Here is a 16,969-nt window from a genome sequence, read left to right as displayed (position 1 = left end):
TGGGGATTAACAGACGTCCCGAACCTATACCTGTCATATGGAACATATCATGTGGGGATTAACAGACGTCCAGAACCTATACCTGTCATATGGAACATATCATGTGGGGATTAACAGACGTCCAGAACCTATACCTGTCATATGGAACATATCATGTGGGGATTAACAGACGTCCAGAACCTATACCTGTCATATGGAACATATCATGTGGGGATTAACAGACGTCCAGAACCTATACCTGTCATATGGAACATATCATGTGGGGATTAACAGACGTCCCGAACCTATACCTGTCATATGGAACATATCATGTGGGGATTAACAGACGTCCCGAACCTATACCTGTCATATGGAACATATCATGTGGGGATTAACAGACGTCCCGAACCTATACCTGTCATATGGAACATATCATGTGGGGATTAACAGACGTCCAAACCTATACCTGTCATATGGAACATATCATGTGGGGATTAACAGACGTCCAGAACCTATACCTGTCATATGGAACATATCATGTGGGGATTAACAGACGTCCAGAACCTATACCTGTCATATGGAACATATCATGTGGGGATTAACAGACGTCCAGAACCTATACCTGTCATATGGAACATATCATGTGGGGATTAACAGACGTCCAGAACCTATACCTGTCATATGGAACATATCATGTGGGGATTAACTGATGTCCAGAACCTTTACCTGTCATATGGAACAGATCATGTGGGGATTAACAGTTGTCCAGAACCTTTACCTGTCATATGGAACATATCATTTGGGGATTAACAGACGTCCGGAACCTATACCTGTCATATGGAACATATCACGTGGGGATTAACAGACGTCCAGAACCTATACCTGTCATATGGAACATATCATGTGGGGATTAACAGATGTCCCGAACCTATACCTGTCATATGAAACATATCATGTGGGGATTAAAAGACATCCCGAACCTATACCTGTCATATGGAACATATCATGTGGGGATTAACAGACGTCCTGAACCTATACCTGTCATATGAAACATATCGTGTGGGGATTAAAAGACATCCCGAACCTATACCTGTCATATGGAACATATCATGTGGGGATTAACAGACGTCCGAACCTATACCTGTCAATGACATATGGGGAAACATATCATGTGTGGGATTAAAAGACATCCCGAACCTATACCTGTCATATGGAACATATCATGTGGGGATTAACAGACGTCCAGAACCTATACCTGTCATATGGAACATATCATGTGGGGATTAACTGATGTCCAGAACCTTTACCTGTCATATGGAACATATCATGTGGGGATTAAAAGACATCCAGAACCTATACCTGTCATATGGAACATATCGTGTGGGGATTAACAGATTTCCAGAACCTATACCTGTCACATGGAACATATTACGTGGGGATTAACAGTCGTCCAGAACCTATACCTGTCATATGGAACATAACATGTGGGGATTAACAGACGTCCGGAACCTATACCTGTCATATGGAACATATCATGTGGGGATTAACATATGTCCAGAACCTATACCTGTCATAGGACATATCATATCGAACATATCACATGGGGATTAACAGACATCCAGAACCTATACCTGTCATATGAAACATAACATGTGGGGATTAACAGACGTCCCGAACCTATACCTGTCATATGGAACATATCACGTGGGGATTAACAGACATCCAGAACCTATACCTGTCATATGGAACGTATCATGTGGGGATTAACAGATGTCCAGAACTTTTACCTGTCACATTGAACATATCATGTGGGGATTAACAGACGTCCAGAACCTATACCTGTCATATGGAACATATCATGTGGGGATTAACAGACGTCCTGAACCTATACCTGTCATATGGAACATATCATGTGGGGATTAACAAACGTCCCGAACCTATACCTGTCATATGGAACATATCATGTGGGGATTAACAGACGTCCAAAACCTATACCTGTCATATGGAACATATCATGTGGGGATTAACAGATGTCCAGAACCTATACCTGTCATATGGAACGTATCATGTGGGGATTTACAGTCGTCCAGAACCTTTACCTGTCATATGGAAAGTATCATGTGGCGATTAACAGATGTCAAGACCCTATACCTGTCATATGGAACATATCATGTGGGGATTAACAGACGTCCAGAAGCTATACCTGTCATATGGAACATATCACGTGGGGATTAACTGATGTCCAGAACCTTTACCTGTCATATGGAACAGATCAATAGGGACTAACAGATATTGTTATGGCTATAAACTACCTTTATATATCTGTAACCACTGCATTGAAGGCAGTTGATAACTTTACAATGTCAACGGGTTTAACATCAGTTACATGTATATATACATCAATACATGTATATCCTAAAGGTAATTATTTACTAATTAATAATCCATGATATGTCAAAGAAATGGTATTGTAATTATCTTTTTGTCATAATATCATATGCAGTTAACAAATACAGAGTTAAATTATCGGTATACCACTGTCATTTAAACAAAGCAATTTTCATTTTCTTACCAGCGAAGGAATGCAGAGTTATCCCCCCTATGTGGCAGGCAGCCACTCCGGTACTGGCGGTTGCATATGTATGCTGGGGAGGCAGGGCACCTGTTAATGAGATTAAATCAGTTCTAAATTAATCATTTGGGTTTTTGTCTGTAGCAAAAATAAATTCAATCTAGATACAAATGTTCAGAATATTAAAAGAACAGTGTTATTATTTTCATTTAACAAGACTTTTTTTGCAAAATGTATCCCAATTAAGCAGATAAGGTTTTGATTTGATTTCAATTCTCTAATTAAATGCTGAACGCAATGTAGAAAAAACAATAAGATTAAGATCAATCACATTTTACTGATAATCCTTCATAGTACAAAACAATAAGATTAATTAATATTTAATACAATGATTGTTTTTACTGACTATCTTTCGTAGTAAAAACAATAAGACTTAATACATTATTGATTTTTTTACCGATAATCCTTCGTAATAAAAATGATTTGCCAGTGCCAGCACTTCCTGTGAAGAAAACATTCTTCCTGCTGATGATCGCATCAAGTACCGAGGTCTGTCCCTTGTTCAGCTTGACCGGATTCAGCACAGGTTTAAATGGACTACAAGTGGTGGTTACAGTAGCAGACATTAATTTACGAGCCATTTTGACGCCTTGAGGTGGAACATTTTCTTTTTCATCATTTTCTCTTTTTCGTTTTCCTTTTCCTTTTGGTGTGAAAATATCCAAGTTATTTTCAGTCTTCTTTGCCCTCATTTCATGGACAGTCTGAAGATCCTTCAACGTAAGAGGACTTATGTCCTCAAAAGATCTCGGCAGATCAGATAACAAACGCTTCCTATCATGGACAGGTTTCTTTTGTTTCTGACATTCAAGTTTAGTGTGCATGGTTTTGAGAAACATGATGAGTTTATCTGGTGGACAATTTGATAATAAAAATTGAATCTTCTTGTCTGGAATTTTAATGGTTGCCTTTCCATCTTTGACAAACTTTTTGTGAATTGTTAATTCTTTCAATGCATACTTCACATCTCTTTTAGCAAAGTCTAGTTTAAGCACAACATCTCTGAATTCATTCCGTCCGAGTGTGAGTGTCATGTTTTTATGCTGTGTGCGTTTCTGTACATCACCAGCTGGTCCGATATTCTCCATCCATACTGTACACTGGAGTGTGTTCAGCTCCATCCTATTACACTGAAGAATAAAATGTCTCAAATCACCACATTATAAACTATTTTTATACATTAATTTATAGAAATATTTTAATATTTATCAGTTTATATCTGAAAAAAACCTAACTGTAATGTCTTGATTCATTGACATTTTTATAGTCTTATTCTGAAACATATTGTAAGGTGTAGGTTTTGTCAAGTATAAGACCATGGCCACCATCTTAGATCTGAAATGAGTTACGCTTAGCAGATCACATGCAGTTATGAACACTTTTATGAGTATTACTCTGACAATGTTAGAGGTAAGCAAGATAAGAATATTTGTATTGAATAATGACTCATCGTATTATGTTGAAATATGATTCCATTATTGAAAGAAAAATGCGATTGTTTACAAAATATTTGGTCTGCTACCGAGAAGAAATCTGCCTCTAGCAGCTAATCTAACGGCACCATGTGTTTACAAATAAGTCTACACGAATAAATCATACTTTAAATATTAGCATGCAATCAGTGTATGGTCAAATATAAATAATCCAGGTAAAGCAAATAGGGGGTACCTGTCGATCAGCTGATGCGACGTCTTGTCAACTTTGAAATTTAGTACCAGATCGATAACGAGGCTCGACTCTTCACCATCCAACGAAAATCGTCCTTACTTTCATTAACCAATGGAAATAGATGTTACATTATTTAGAACTGTCATGGCCGCCGATAGCTGAAAAAAATCCAAAGGTAGGTTTGGAAATATTGAAATTCTGTTAAAAATAATTAATAGTTCGGATTAAAGACTAATGGGAGTCAGATAAATATAAAGCAGTAGCTTATTAGTTTTATATTGCATGAATGACACCTTACATGCTTTCAAAGACGGATAATCGCCTTCTTTTATGTTATCTCAGGCCAAACAACGATAATTTTGTGAAGGCTATTAGCTGATGATAAAGTCCCTTAGTTTATTCTATATGAGGTTTTGGTTTAAAATTAAATTCGAAAAGTAATAAATAATATACAATTGTTGTTTCATTGACATTCATACCAAATCCAAGATGGCAGTCACAGGGACCTGGCACGACTTTTTTTAAACTAACAGTATACATGTATATATATTATAGTATCAAGGGTATGAACTCGGCGGTCGAGAAAAAAGGACCTATTTTTTTTAAAACCATGATTATTTTAATAAATGGGTTCTATACAACATTGACTGATATCTTACCCTAAAGAAAAATAATTTATCTTTCCATTGAGTGCTTGATGAACAAAATTGGCCAAGTATTGACGAAGTTATGGCTTGATGAATCGGGAAATTTACGAAAAATATGCTAGGTAGACATTTCCCTGTCCGGTCGAAATGTCGTCTCGGCTCTAATGGGTACCTCAAAAACCAAGCCAAAATCACAAAATCTACGCTTGTGGCGCTAAACACTACCCATAACTGTGTTCATCCACAATCTCCTTTGGAGGTGTCATGGCCCGTACTCTGCTGAAACTCCATTTAAACATCGTGTAGCTCACGTACTTTAACCGTCACCGCCATGTTCATTTTTCTCTCGGAACGCTTCTCGACTTTACATATCGTGACTACATTATGCAAATTATGTTATGTTGTGCTTGTCGGTAAACTCGAGAAGCGTTCCGAAGAACAAATGAACATGGCGGTGACGGTTAAAGTAAGTGAGCTACACGATGTTTAAATGGAGTTTCAACAAAGTACGGGCCATGACACCTCCAAAGGAGATTATGGATGAACACAGTTATGGGTAGTGTTTAGCGCCACAAGCGTAGATTTTGTGATTTTGGCTTGGTTTTTGAGGTACCCATTAGAGCCGAGACGACATTTCGACCGGACAGGGAAATGTCTACCTAGCATATTTTTCGTAAATTTCCCGATTCATCAAGCCATAACATCGTCAATACTTGGCCAATTTTGTTCATCAAGCACTCAATGGAAAGATAAATTATTTCTCTTTAAAATAAGTTATCCGTCAATGTTGTATAGAACCCATTTATTAAAATAATCACGGTTTGAAAAAAATAGGTCCGTTTTTCTCGACCACCGAGTTCATACCCTTGATACTATAATATATGTATGTATACCATTGGTTAAAAAAATTTCGTGCCAGGTCCCTGTGGTCACAGCCGCCATCTTGAAAACACATTTGAACTTCTTATCAAGTTCTACACGTGTGACTAAGCTGAAACTTGCATGTGTAACGACTTGTTTCGCTACGACCGCAGTCATTAGCGTAGAGTAAGAATGATACAATTAATTTGTTTTGCTCTGGGTTCGACTGCCGCGTTAGCTTGCAGATTCCTATGTCTCGCTACAATATTCAAAGGTACTAGTGAGTATGGACAATGGACGACATCAAATTCATTTAACAGTTTATTAATATTTAACATGTGTAAAGGTGACAACAAGAAAATACCCGCGTGGCTCAGTGGGAAGTACTGTGAAATGGACAGTTTTGCTGCTAATATTCTCATGTTTTCGCTATCAGAATTAACTCCTACCCATCAATGAAAGACCAAGCACGTGGCGCTACACACCGGGCCGATTATCGATAGTTTAACCTCCAATTTCACAAACACCGTTCTCCAGCGAAGATTCTCAAAATATCTCCTTAACGGTTAACCCCGAAATTCAACACAGGAGGCTCCCACTCTTTTCCAGCCTATCAACGGCTCTCAACACAAGTAAGAATGATACAATTAATTTGTTTTGCTCTGGGTTCGACTGCCGCGTTAGCTTGCAGATTCCTATGTCTCGCTACAATATTCAAAGGTACTTGTGAGTATGGACAATGGACGACATCAAATTCATTTAACAGTTTATTAATATTTAACATGTGTAAAGGTGACAACAAGAAAATACCCGAGTGGCTCAGTGGGAAGTACTGTGAAATGGACAGTTTTGCTGCTAATATTCTCACGTTTTCGCTATCAGAATTAACTCCTACCCATCAATGAAAGACCGAGCACGTGGCACTACACACCGGGCCGATTATCGATAGTTTAACCTCCAATTTCACAAACACCGTTCTCCAGCGAAGATTCTCAAAATATCTCCTTAACGGTTAACCCCGAAATTCAACACAGGAGGCTCCCACTCTTTTCCAGCCTATCAACGGCTCTCAACACAAGAGTGAAGACTTTTACTTACTATCGAAACCCGTCTAAAAGCGAGACATGCCAAATCCAACATTGCACAATTTCACAAGTATTTCAAACTCAAAAATATAGCAAAAATATCGACGGACAGCAAAAAATACACACACAGTAATGTTAATGCATTTCCATACTATACGATAACAGCAAATTAGGGAAAGGATGGGCGACAAATATATAAAAATTACATAGGTTTCAAAAACACAACGCTCACCTCTCAAGGCCCGGTAGAAAACTGAAAGCCTCGGCACAGTCCCGAGATCTCGTGCACAGCGAATTCCCGCCAAAGTCCCGGTTAATATAATTTCCTGAAAATATAGCAACGAAGCGCACCACAGCTTCGTTACACATGTAATGATCTTGACATGGTCCCAACCAAGTGTTGTTATTTTTCGGGTCGGTCCGAAATCCAACATGGTCACCACAGCATCCATCTTGAAAACACATTTTGAACTTTTTCTGAAGTTCTACAAGTGGGATTCAGCTGAAACTTGCATGAAATGATCCTGACATGGTCCCAACCAAGTGTTGTTATTTTTTGGGTCGATCTGAAATCCAAGATGGCCACCACAGCCGCCATATTGAAAAAAACATTTTGAACATCTTCACAAGTTCTGCCGGGGTGATTTGGCTGAAACTTGCCTGAAATGATACTGACATGATCCTGACAAAGAATTTTTATTTTTGGATCTATCTGCAATCCAAGATAGCTGCCAGAGCCGCCATCTTGAAACACATTTTGAACTTCTTCTGAAGTTCTACCGGGCTGGTTTGGCTGAAACTTGCTTAAAATGATCCTGACAGGGTCCTGACAAATACTTGGAACAGCCATGGGTGGCTCCCACATATGCTAATCTTGTTATGAGATTTCTAGAACATAAACTTAACAACTTACTAGAAACACAGAACCATGAATTCAGCATTTACAGACAGAACAACTGGAAAAGATACCTAGATACTTCTTTATCAGCTGGACAAGGTCAAAAGAAAACCTTTTAACATTTCACGATACAATGAATAACCTCAACCAATGTATCAAATTCACCATGGAATACAGCGAGATGGAACTAGCATTTCTCGATGTACTAGTACAAACACAATGAATAAGGATAACAACGGGCGTATACTTTAAAACTATGGATACCCATCAATACCTAGATTTCTACTTCTGTCATCCATCGCATACGAAACAAAATATCACGTTCTGTCATGCCAGACAAATTTGTGCGATAGTAGTAGAAAGTGAAAAACAGGAAAAGAGACTGAATGAGCACTACTTATTTCTATTGAAACAACACTATCCACAGAAGCTGATTCATAAAGGCATAGACTGGGTCAAGGAGATTCCAATAGAAGAACGAAGACATGTGAAAGACGAAACCATAAATAAGAATACTATTCCGTTTGTCTTTACACATAATCCTAACCATACCAACATAGTTCAAGCAGCACAGGATCTTACCCCGATTTTATACGGAAGTCACTCGTTAAACCAGAGGAAATACTGCAGAGTAAGAGACAGTTACACTGAAAAACGGAAAATCATCAAGGCGAATAATAACCTAAACTGCAAGAGTACAAATCTTATATATTGTATAACTTGTCCAATTTGGAAAGAAAATTATATCGGCCAAATGGGAAATTCTCTTGAAGAACGGGTTCGTGTCCATAAACAACAGATACAAAAAAAATTCCGCTTAGTGAACATTTAGATGTATGCGTGAACGGAACTTTTAGAATATTCCCTTTTCACAAGATGCCGGGTCCCAGCAATATAAAACGCAAAAGCAAGGAAGACATGTTTATAAAACTTTTTGAACTCGCATTAAACCATAAATAAGTGTATGACGCTATAATATAAACAATATATTTAACATCATCTTATTACGTCCCTTGCTATATTATCTCCTCTCTTACTATTATGACGTCAAGTTACAGTAACTATGATATGAGGTCATAATACAATAAGCAGCTAGGACGCCTGGAAGATACCCAGGAGGGCTGAAAACATTGGCGGCAAAATAATTTTGTTGTGAAGGTTTTTTTCTTGATAAAATATATAATAATTGTGCAAAGAACATTTTTATGAGCATTCAAGAAGTTTGTCTAATGGTTGTGTGTCTAAGTGTCACACTCCTCGTTGCGGGACTTGTAAGTACATTGTAGAAGGAAGTGAAATAACATTAAAAACTGGTTTTACTTTCAAAGTAAAAAATAATATGAAATGTAGATCTAGTAACGTAATATATGTAATGATTTGTGGTAAACGGGTACAGAGTTATGTACAAGAATGATAGTGCACAGATCTAGCAGCAAATACGGACTGATCATTTACGATTTTTACCTGTAAGTAAACATATACATGAATGTTCTAAAGGAGAGTTCAAAATTTTCCCTTTATATCAGATGAATGATGCGGATGTTGTCATACGCAAGGCTAAGGAATCTGAATTAATCAGACTAACCAAACCTAGTTTGAACAGTGCTCATTCAAACTATTGCTGAACTACTTTTATTGTATGTACATGATAGTTGGATGTTGACTTCATGGTACTTTTTTTCGGAAGTATTATGATATGTGTAGACGTAGCTCAATCGGTTAATGGCACTGTCTTTTGCTTAGCACAATTTTTTTGGCGTGTTCGAATCCTGCTGAGCACAGGAAATATTTTTTATATTTTCATGTTTTGTCTTTTATATAATCCGACATTGTATTCTTTGTATTTTTCCTTATTGATTGCTTATATCTTGTCTCTTAGCAAATGACATCATGAACTATGACGTCATAATACGTCTTCAATAAACAGTCTGAAGAGCTCTCTTAAATGGGGCGCTCACTAGTCAGTTGTTATTGTTTTTATTTCTTATATATATATATAAACCAATGGAAACTTATATACCCCAATATCTAATTACAGTCAAACCTGTCTATAACGACCACTGAAGGAGAGACAGAAAAACAGTCACTATAGACAGGCAGTCGTTATATACAGGCGGTCGTTAGAGCAGGTTTGACTGTATGTCATTAACCTTAAAGTGATTACATACAGTACACTTTTAGAACACAATATTTACCTGTTCTTGCGATAGTCTTTTGTCCGTCGTTGTGCAACGTCCGTCATGTGACATCCGTTAACATGTCCTTGTGAACATTATAACTTGAGTAAATATAAACTGAGCTTAATGAAACTTTTTTTGTAGACTAACATTGGAAAGATCTCTGACAAGTTGGAAAATCAGGTTTATTCAATAGTAATTTAGGGAGTTATTGCCCTTTGCAATAATAACTATTATTGGACCTTTTGAACACGATAATTTTAGTAAATATGAACCAAGCTTAATAAAAATATGTTTGTAGACTAAGATTGGAAAGATCTCAGAGGATTTCGAAAATCAGCGTGACTGAGTGATGCGACTTTAATATACGAAGTTATTGCCCATTACACAAATAATTATTATTGGATATTGTGAACATGATATCTTGAGTAAATACGCACTCAGCTTCATGAAATTTTGCATTTAGACTAAGATTGAAAAGATTTCGTAGGAGTTCGAAAATCTGCCTGATTTGATTGTAAGTTACGGAGTTATTGCCCTTTACAATAATAATAATTGAACCTTGTGAACACAATAATTTAAGTAAATATGAACCAAGCTTAATGAAATTTTGTATTTAAACTAACATTGGACATATCTTGCACAAGTTCGAAAATGAGCTTGATTCAACAGTTATATATGGAGTTATTGCCCTTTGCACTAATAATTATGATTGGACCTTGTGAATACAATAATTTGAGTAAATATGTACCCAGCTTAATTTATACCTTGTATGTAGACTAACATTGGCAAGATATCGGATGAGTTCGAAAATCAGCTTGATTCGACTATTACTTAATTACGGAGTTATTGATTGCCCATTGCGATAATAATTATTGAACCTTGTGAACAAGATAATGTGATTGAATATGCACCAATCTTAATGAAACTTAGTATGTAGACCTATTAAATCTATGTTCCTATTTTATGAATAAAGACATCAGTTGGCTAGTAAATGACAATTTTTAACAAATAACAGGTGACCGTTAAGGCCAAAGGGCTTCTTGTTTATAATTGATTTCTTAAACGTTTCCCTAACAGGAAATGAGAGAATATGTTTCTTAGAGCCTCCAGATTTATCCTTTGGTTGTGATGTTTTGTATAATTCCAGAAGATGACTGCATTTGGATGGAAGCGGAAGGCTGGAGAAAAGGTTACTAAGGAAGCTTCATTAGCCTTTGAAAGTAATTCAAAAGAAGAAGAAAATCCTGAAAATCTTGATGTAGATTGGTTAACATTAGTTCCCCCAAGGAAAATCATTTGCTTGGAAGATGCCATTGCAAAGAGCAATAGGTTGAAACAAGAAGGAACAGTCCTTGCAGATTCTGAGAGGTACAATTTTCCTTCCACCATAACAACACTAAATGTCACCATTTCATGTACTGCCATTTAGAAAGACCTGATATGATGCAGTTACCATTGAAAGCTCTTGATCAACTTTTTTTATCATTTACATTTTATTGATTTTCATCAAAACATGACATTACAAACATAAAAGACAATACACAATTTATCATTTCATAGTTGCATGATTTAGTGTTACCACTTAAGGTGCACACTGACTCACTAAAGATATGATGTAGATGACAAGACAATCTTTACTATGGAAGCTTGAAACATCTGTGGTATTAAAAAGCATGTAATTATAAAAGGTGTATTATTCTAAATTATGAATGCATGGTATGTTGTCATTTATCACTCTACCACCTTTTGATGAAGATACCACATTACAAGATTAAGCCAATCAAAAAACTATAAGCAAAAAAGCAATTTTGACACCAAAAATGTACAGATAAATATTGTTTAATTTTGAAACCCGAACTCAAGGTGCACGAGGGTATGTATATATATGTTCATATATTTATATGGAGGCTGCTCTTGATCAACTTGGTGAAGAAAAGTTGGATGTATGTATTGTATGTATCTTACACACCCATTGATTTTAATTATGTTTTTTGTTCTTTGCTAAATCATTTGCCCAAATGCCTGTTTACATGTGAGCATATGATCTTGAGTAATTAGTTTCTAGTAACATGCTGCTATGAAGGGCAACATCAGTTTGATACAACTTGTTATTGTATTTTGACTGCTTTTTAGCATACCTGGTATAGTTAAAGTAAACTAACTTTTATTAATATCTAATCTAGATACTGGGAAGCTATAAGAAAATGGGATGAAGCCATAAAACTGACTCCAACAGATGAAACACTGTATGAAATGAAATCACAGGTAATGTTTTAGGTACATGACTGTTATGAGGTACATTGTATGTGTTCAGGTGAATTGCCTGGTATCCCTACATGTCTGACTGTGAAGTTCATTCACATGATTAAGTTATTTTTTCTTAAAGATGCTCCACTGCTGACAAATGGTATTTTTTCACTATCTCAAACAGGAGCAGACGGTTAAGCATTTTTCTTCGGTTACAAAAGTTACTTACTTTACACCATTACCACCATTGAAAAGTTTGAGCTTCTAACTTTACTTAAAGTTTAAAATATAAAACATGATTAATTGCATCCCAAAAAAAATTCGCTAGCACTATATCCTACATGTAATGAAGTACTGATTGCGCATGGTTAGAAAATATTGAGGACCTTTGCCCCCCCATTACGTTTCATCTTCCTACGCCACTGACTAACTTACCAGTAAAATCATTGGCTAGAAAATTTTTTATATATTATGTTATAAATAAATAATTTTGATTTTCCAAACAGATTCACAACACTTAGTTTTTCCTCTTACTGTGACTCTATAGGCTTCCATTCCTTTTACAGCAATGTAAAGATGTATATTTCAGTAACATTTTCTTCAGTTTGGTTTGGTTAGCTTAACATCCTATTAACAGCCAGGGTCATTTAAGGATGTACCAGGTTTGTGAGGAAAGCCGAGTACTTGGAGAGAAAATACCGACCAATGGTCAGTACCTGGCAACTACTCCACATGGGATACAAACTCGCGACCCAGAGGTGGAGTGCTTGTGGTAATATGTCAGGTCACCTTGCCGAATTGGTCATTGCGGCCCCCATTTCAGACTGGAGAGTATGGTTTATGTAAACATTTTCACTGCTTGTGTAACAATATCTTTATATAAAAGATGTATACATTGTCTATACATGAAACATTTGGTGACAAACTGTGTATAAAAAGCTTTTGGTGTGCTTGCTTTGTACTTTCTCTCAAATTACTTAAGATAATTTTCTGATGTTTCAAGGTGTTGCTGATTCTGTGTGAGGTATACCCTGCAGTAAATATGGGGGAGAGGGCTGTAGATCTGAAGCCCATGTGGTGGGTGGCACACCAGACCCTAGGCCGAGCACGACTAGGTTTAGGAGAAGTCAAAATGGTAAGGTCCCACACCTGATTGTTATGTAAAAGTTCCTATCCCTGTAGTGAGTAAGATCACTGTTGTCAATATAGAAAGGAAGAGATGATACATCACTTAAAATTTCAAGATGACAAATTTTGTTAAAGTAAAAACAAAAGTTTCTTGAATGAAGAAGATAAAGTGATCTCAGTCGTAGATTTCTGAATGGTTAAAATCACTTGTATATTTTTCTTGTCTTAAAGGGCCATTTCTGGTGTTAAGAACGGTATTAGGGGGAGAGGAGCAATAAAACCTAATGAGAAATTTGTATTTTTCTCAAACAGTGAAAATTACAGTGCATAATATTTACCTTAAAACTTCATTATCATTATGGCTAACCCCAAAGAACCAATAAAAAACAAAACCTAAAACAAATAATGAAAAAAACAGTAAGAACAAAAAAGAAATATTTTTTATGTTTTATTACTGACAGACATAACACATGTAAGCAGCTTTTTAGTAAGCATCTTATGTTTATAACTTTAACACTACACAAATTACATCATTGTAATGGCCCTTCAACTAAACAATGAAATTCATGACAAGTAGAATTTTTGTGACATACATGATCCTCATAACTTAGTACTATAATTGTGTCAGACTTTCTCATTGGCGTTAGTACTATAATTGTGTCAGACTTTCTCATTGGCGTTAGTACTATAATTGTGTCAGATTTTCTCATTGGCGTTAGTACTATAATTGTGTCAGACTTTCTCATTGGCGTTAGTACTATAATTGTGTCAGACTTTCTCATTGGCGTTAGTACTATAATTGTGTCAGATTTTCTCATTGGCGTTAGTACTATAATTGTGTCAGATTTTCTCATTGGCGTTAGTACTATAATTGTGTCAGATTTTATCATTGGCGTTAGTACTATAATTGTGTCAGATTTTATCATTGGCGTTAGTACTATAATTGTGTCAGACTTTATCATATTTTTTTCAGGCGTTAAAAAGTTTTTCACGGGCCGTTCATCTAAATCCAGCCAACCATGAACTCTGGAAGGAGGATCTCTTGTGGGCAGCTGACTTATGGAAGAAACATACAGACTCAGTAAAATCTCTAGAGGTTGAGAAAAAGCAACAAGAATCTAGTGTGGTTATCAAAGAATTCTCGGAGGATGAGGAAATTGAAAATGAGGAAAATGCACCCAATGACACACCTGTGACTACACGTAAAATATTCACCCATACAGGGACCTCTAAACTGAAAACTTCAAATGAACAGTCTAATGTAAGATCTGATGTATCCATGAAAAATTATATTCATATGAGAAATACTTAAATATCTACAGTATCAAGTAAAAAAGCGTCTAATTTATTAAGGTATCTGGTCCACAAGACGACAGTGAGTGCATACCACATAATGTGTGTGTTGTCTAATATTGTATGGCAATAGATGACCTTGATTTCTGAATGGAATGAAATCAAAATTGTACAAAATGGTGAAGAAAAGCCCAACAAGACCTTAGGAAATCTAAAAGTGGTCATTTTGAACATTTATCAACAATGTTCTACTTTTAGTAGTTGGCATTAGATATCACTTATGTTTGACTTTTTACATCCATCAGTGAGTTGGGTCTGTTCAGAGGCACCTGAGGAAAGAAGTAAACAAAAGAAGTCAATATGCAATGTCTGACTTGAAATGTCTCCCTCCGGTGTTTATTTCAAACTTGTACTAATCTAACTGATCTAATTGTTGTTGGTCTGACTTTGCCAAGTCAGAGGTGTGGGACTGACTTGCCTGGGTCTGAGGCGAGGGCTGACTTGCCAGGGGCAGAGGTGTGGGGCTGATTTTCCTGGGTCAGAGATGTTGGACCGACTTGCCTGGGTCAGAGGTGTGGGACTGACTTTCCTAGGTCTGAGGTGTGGGACTTACTTGCCTGGGTCAAAGGTGTGGGGCTGACTTCCCTGTGTCAGAGGTGTGGGGCTGACTTCCCTGGGTCAGGGGTGTGGGACTGACCTGCCTGGGTTAGAATTGAGGGCTGACTTGCCTGGGTCAGATGTGTGGGGCTGACTTCCCTGGGTCAGAGTGTGGGACTGACTTCTCTTGGTCAGATGTGTAGGGCTGACTTCCCTGGGTCAGAGGTGTAGGGCTGACTTCCCTGGGTTAGAGATGTGGGACTGACTTCCTGGGTCAGAGGTATGGGACTGACTGTTCTGGGTCAGAGGTGTGTGACTGACTTCCCTGGGTCAGATATGTGGGACTGACTTTTCTGGGTCAGAGGTGTGGGACTGACTTCACTGGGTTAGAGGTGTGGGACTGACTTCCCTGGGTCATAGGTGTCAGGCTGACTTGGCTAGGTCAGAGGTGTGGGACTGACTTCCTTGAGTCAGAGATGTGGGACTGCCTTCCCTGGGTCAGAGGTGTGGGACTGACTTTTCTGGGTCAGAGGTGTGGGACTGCCTTCCCTGGGTCAGAGGTGTGGGGCTGACTTCCCTGGGTCAGAGGTGTCAGGCTGACTTGGCTAGGTCAGAGGTGTGGGACTGACTTCCTTGAGTCAGAGATGTGGGACTGCCTTCCCTGGGTCAGAGGTGTGGGACTGATTTTTCTGGGTCAGAGGTGTGGGACTGACTTCCCTGGGTTAAAGGTGTGGGACTGACTTTTCTGGGTCAGAGGTGTGGGAATGACTTCACTGGGTTAGAGGTGTGGGACTGACTTCCCTGGGTTAGAGGTGCAGGGTAACAAAATCTGAATTTGCTATCATGATACATTTGTATGAATGACTTCTTTAAAGGCATGAATTTCTCTCACAATACACTAATGTCATCCTCTTGATGATGTGAATTGGACTGGCCTTCCAGGGGACAGCCTAAGACAATAATTTGTGGGAAATTTGGTCATATTGGTTTGTCAAATATATACTACTTTTTAAATGACTTTGCTTTTAATCAGAATACTGATGAATAACAACTTACACATGTATTTCATGTGTATCCAGACTGCTGTTATAATTATACATCCAATATGATAATACAAGTTCTCCAAATGTACATGTACAACATTATAAGACTCTTTCATATGTGGATATGAAGGATAGGGATATTCTACCCGAGGGTCACAAAATGTAGTAAAACCCGAGGCTTGCGGAGGGTTTTGCAACATTTTGTGATCCCGAGGGTAGAATATCCCTATCCTTCATATCCACTTATGAAAGAGTATTTTTCTTTCATACCACGACGTTTTACTGCAATTTTACAACTATATATAATATCCCGCCATTTTGAAATAAATTCGAAGAAATCCACGACTGGAAGTCAATTTCCATACATGAAAATTACGTGATATTTTCAACACAAATTCTGTTGCTTGCATCTTTTATAGTAAAACCAGTCAATTTTGTGAAAAAAATGTTAAAATTTTACCGAGGAAATAGAGATTTTGTTGACGCCGTGACGTCACGAGGCTTTATTACATGGGTAGCCATGCAATACAGCTTCAGGTGACATGAGTGTATTGCCCTAGACCAGCCAGTATTACACGTGTATAGGTATGAAAGAATATGAGTTATACAATATAAGATACATATGGTACATTTTACTGGTATATACACAATATGTACATCTGTATTGTGTCCCTTGTTAAAGAGAATTAAATAATAAATTCTATGAAAGTA

The 16,969-nt window shown here is 37.3% G+C and overlaps 2 protein-coding genes across 2 annotated transcripts in view; one reads left to right on the top strand and one right to left on the bottom strand.

Moving 5' to 3' along the window:
- LOC138326519 (ATP-dependent DNA helicase PIF1-like) overlaps positions 1-4,414 on the bottom strand; it is a 27,534-nt gene extending 23,120 nt beyond the window's left edge. Inside the window, exons 1-3 of the mRNA XM_069272617.1 lie at positions 4,280-4,414; positions 3,009-3,741; positions 2,552-2,641 (exon numbers count right to left, since the gene is read on the bottom strand). Of these exons, the coding sequence (XP_069128718.1) occupies positions 2,552-2,641; positions 3,009-3,732 (814 nt within the window). The 5' untranslated portion in view covers positions 3,733-3,741; positions 4,280-4,414. The remainder of the gene's footprint in view (positions 1-2,551; positions 2,642-3,008; positions 3,742-4,279) is intronic.
- Positions 4,390-16,969, top strand: LOC138325904 (tetratricopeptide repeat protein 33-like). Its single transcript, XM_069271912.1, has 5 exons — positions 4,390-4,454; positions 11,098-11,318; positions 12,134-12,215; positions 13,201-13,332; positions 14,299-16,969. Exons 1-5 carry the CDS (start codon positions 4,401-4,403, stop codon positions 14,635-14,637), a joined length of 828 nt encoding a protein of 275 aa, XP_069128013.1. The 5' UTR covers positions 4,390-4,400; the 3' UTR covers positions 14,638-16,969.

Source organism: Argopecten irradians, chromosome 6 (genome assembly GCF_041381155.1).
Source record: "Argopecten irradians isolate NY chromosome 6, Ai_NY, whole genome shotgun sequence".
Lineage (NCBI taxonomy): Eukaryota > Metazoa > Mollusca > Bivalvia > Pectinida > Pectinidae > Argopecten > Argopecten irradians.
Note: the sequence above shows the minus strand (reverse complement) of the source record. Positions and strands in the feature narration are given on the sequence as shown.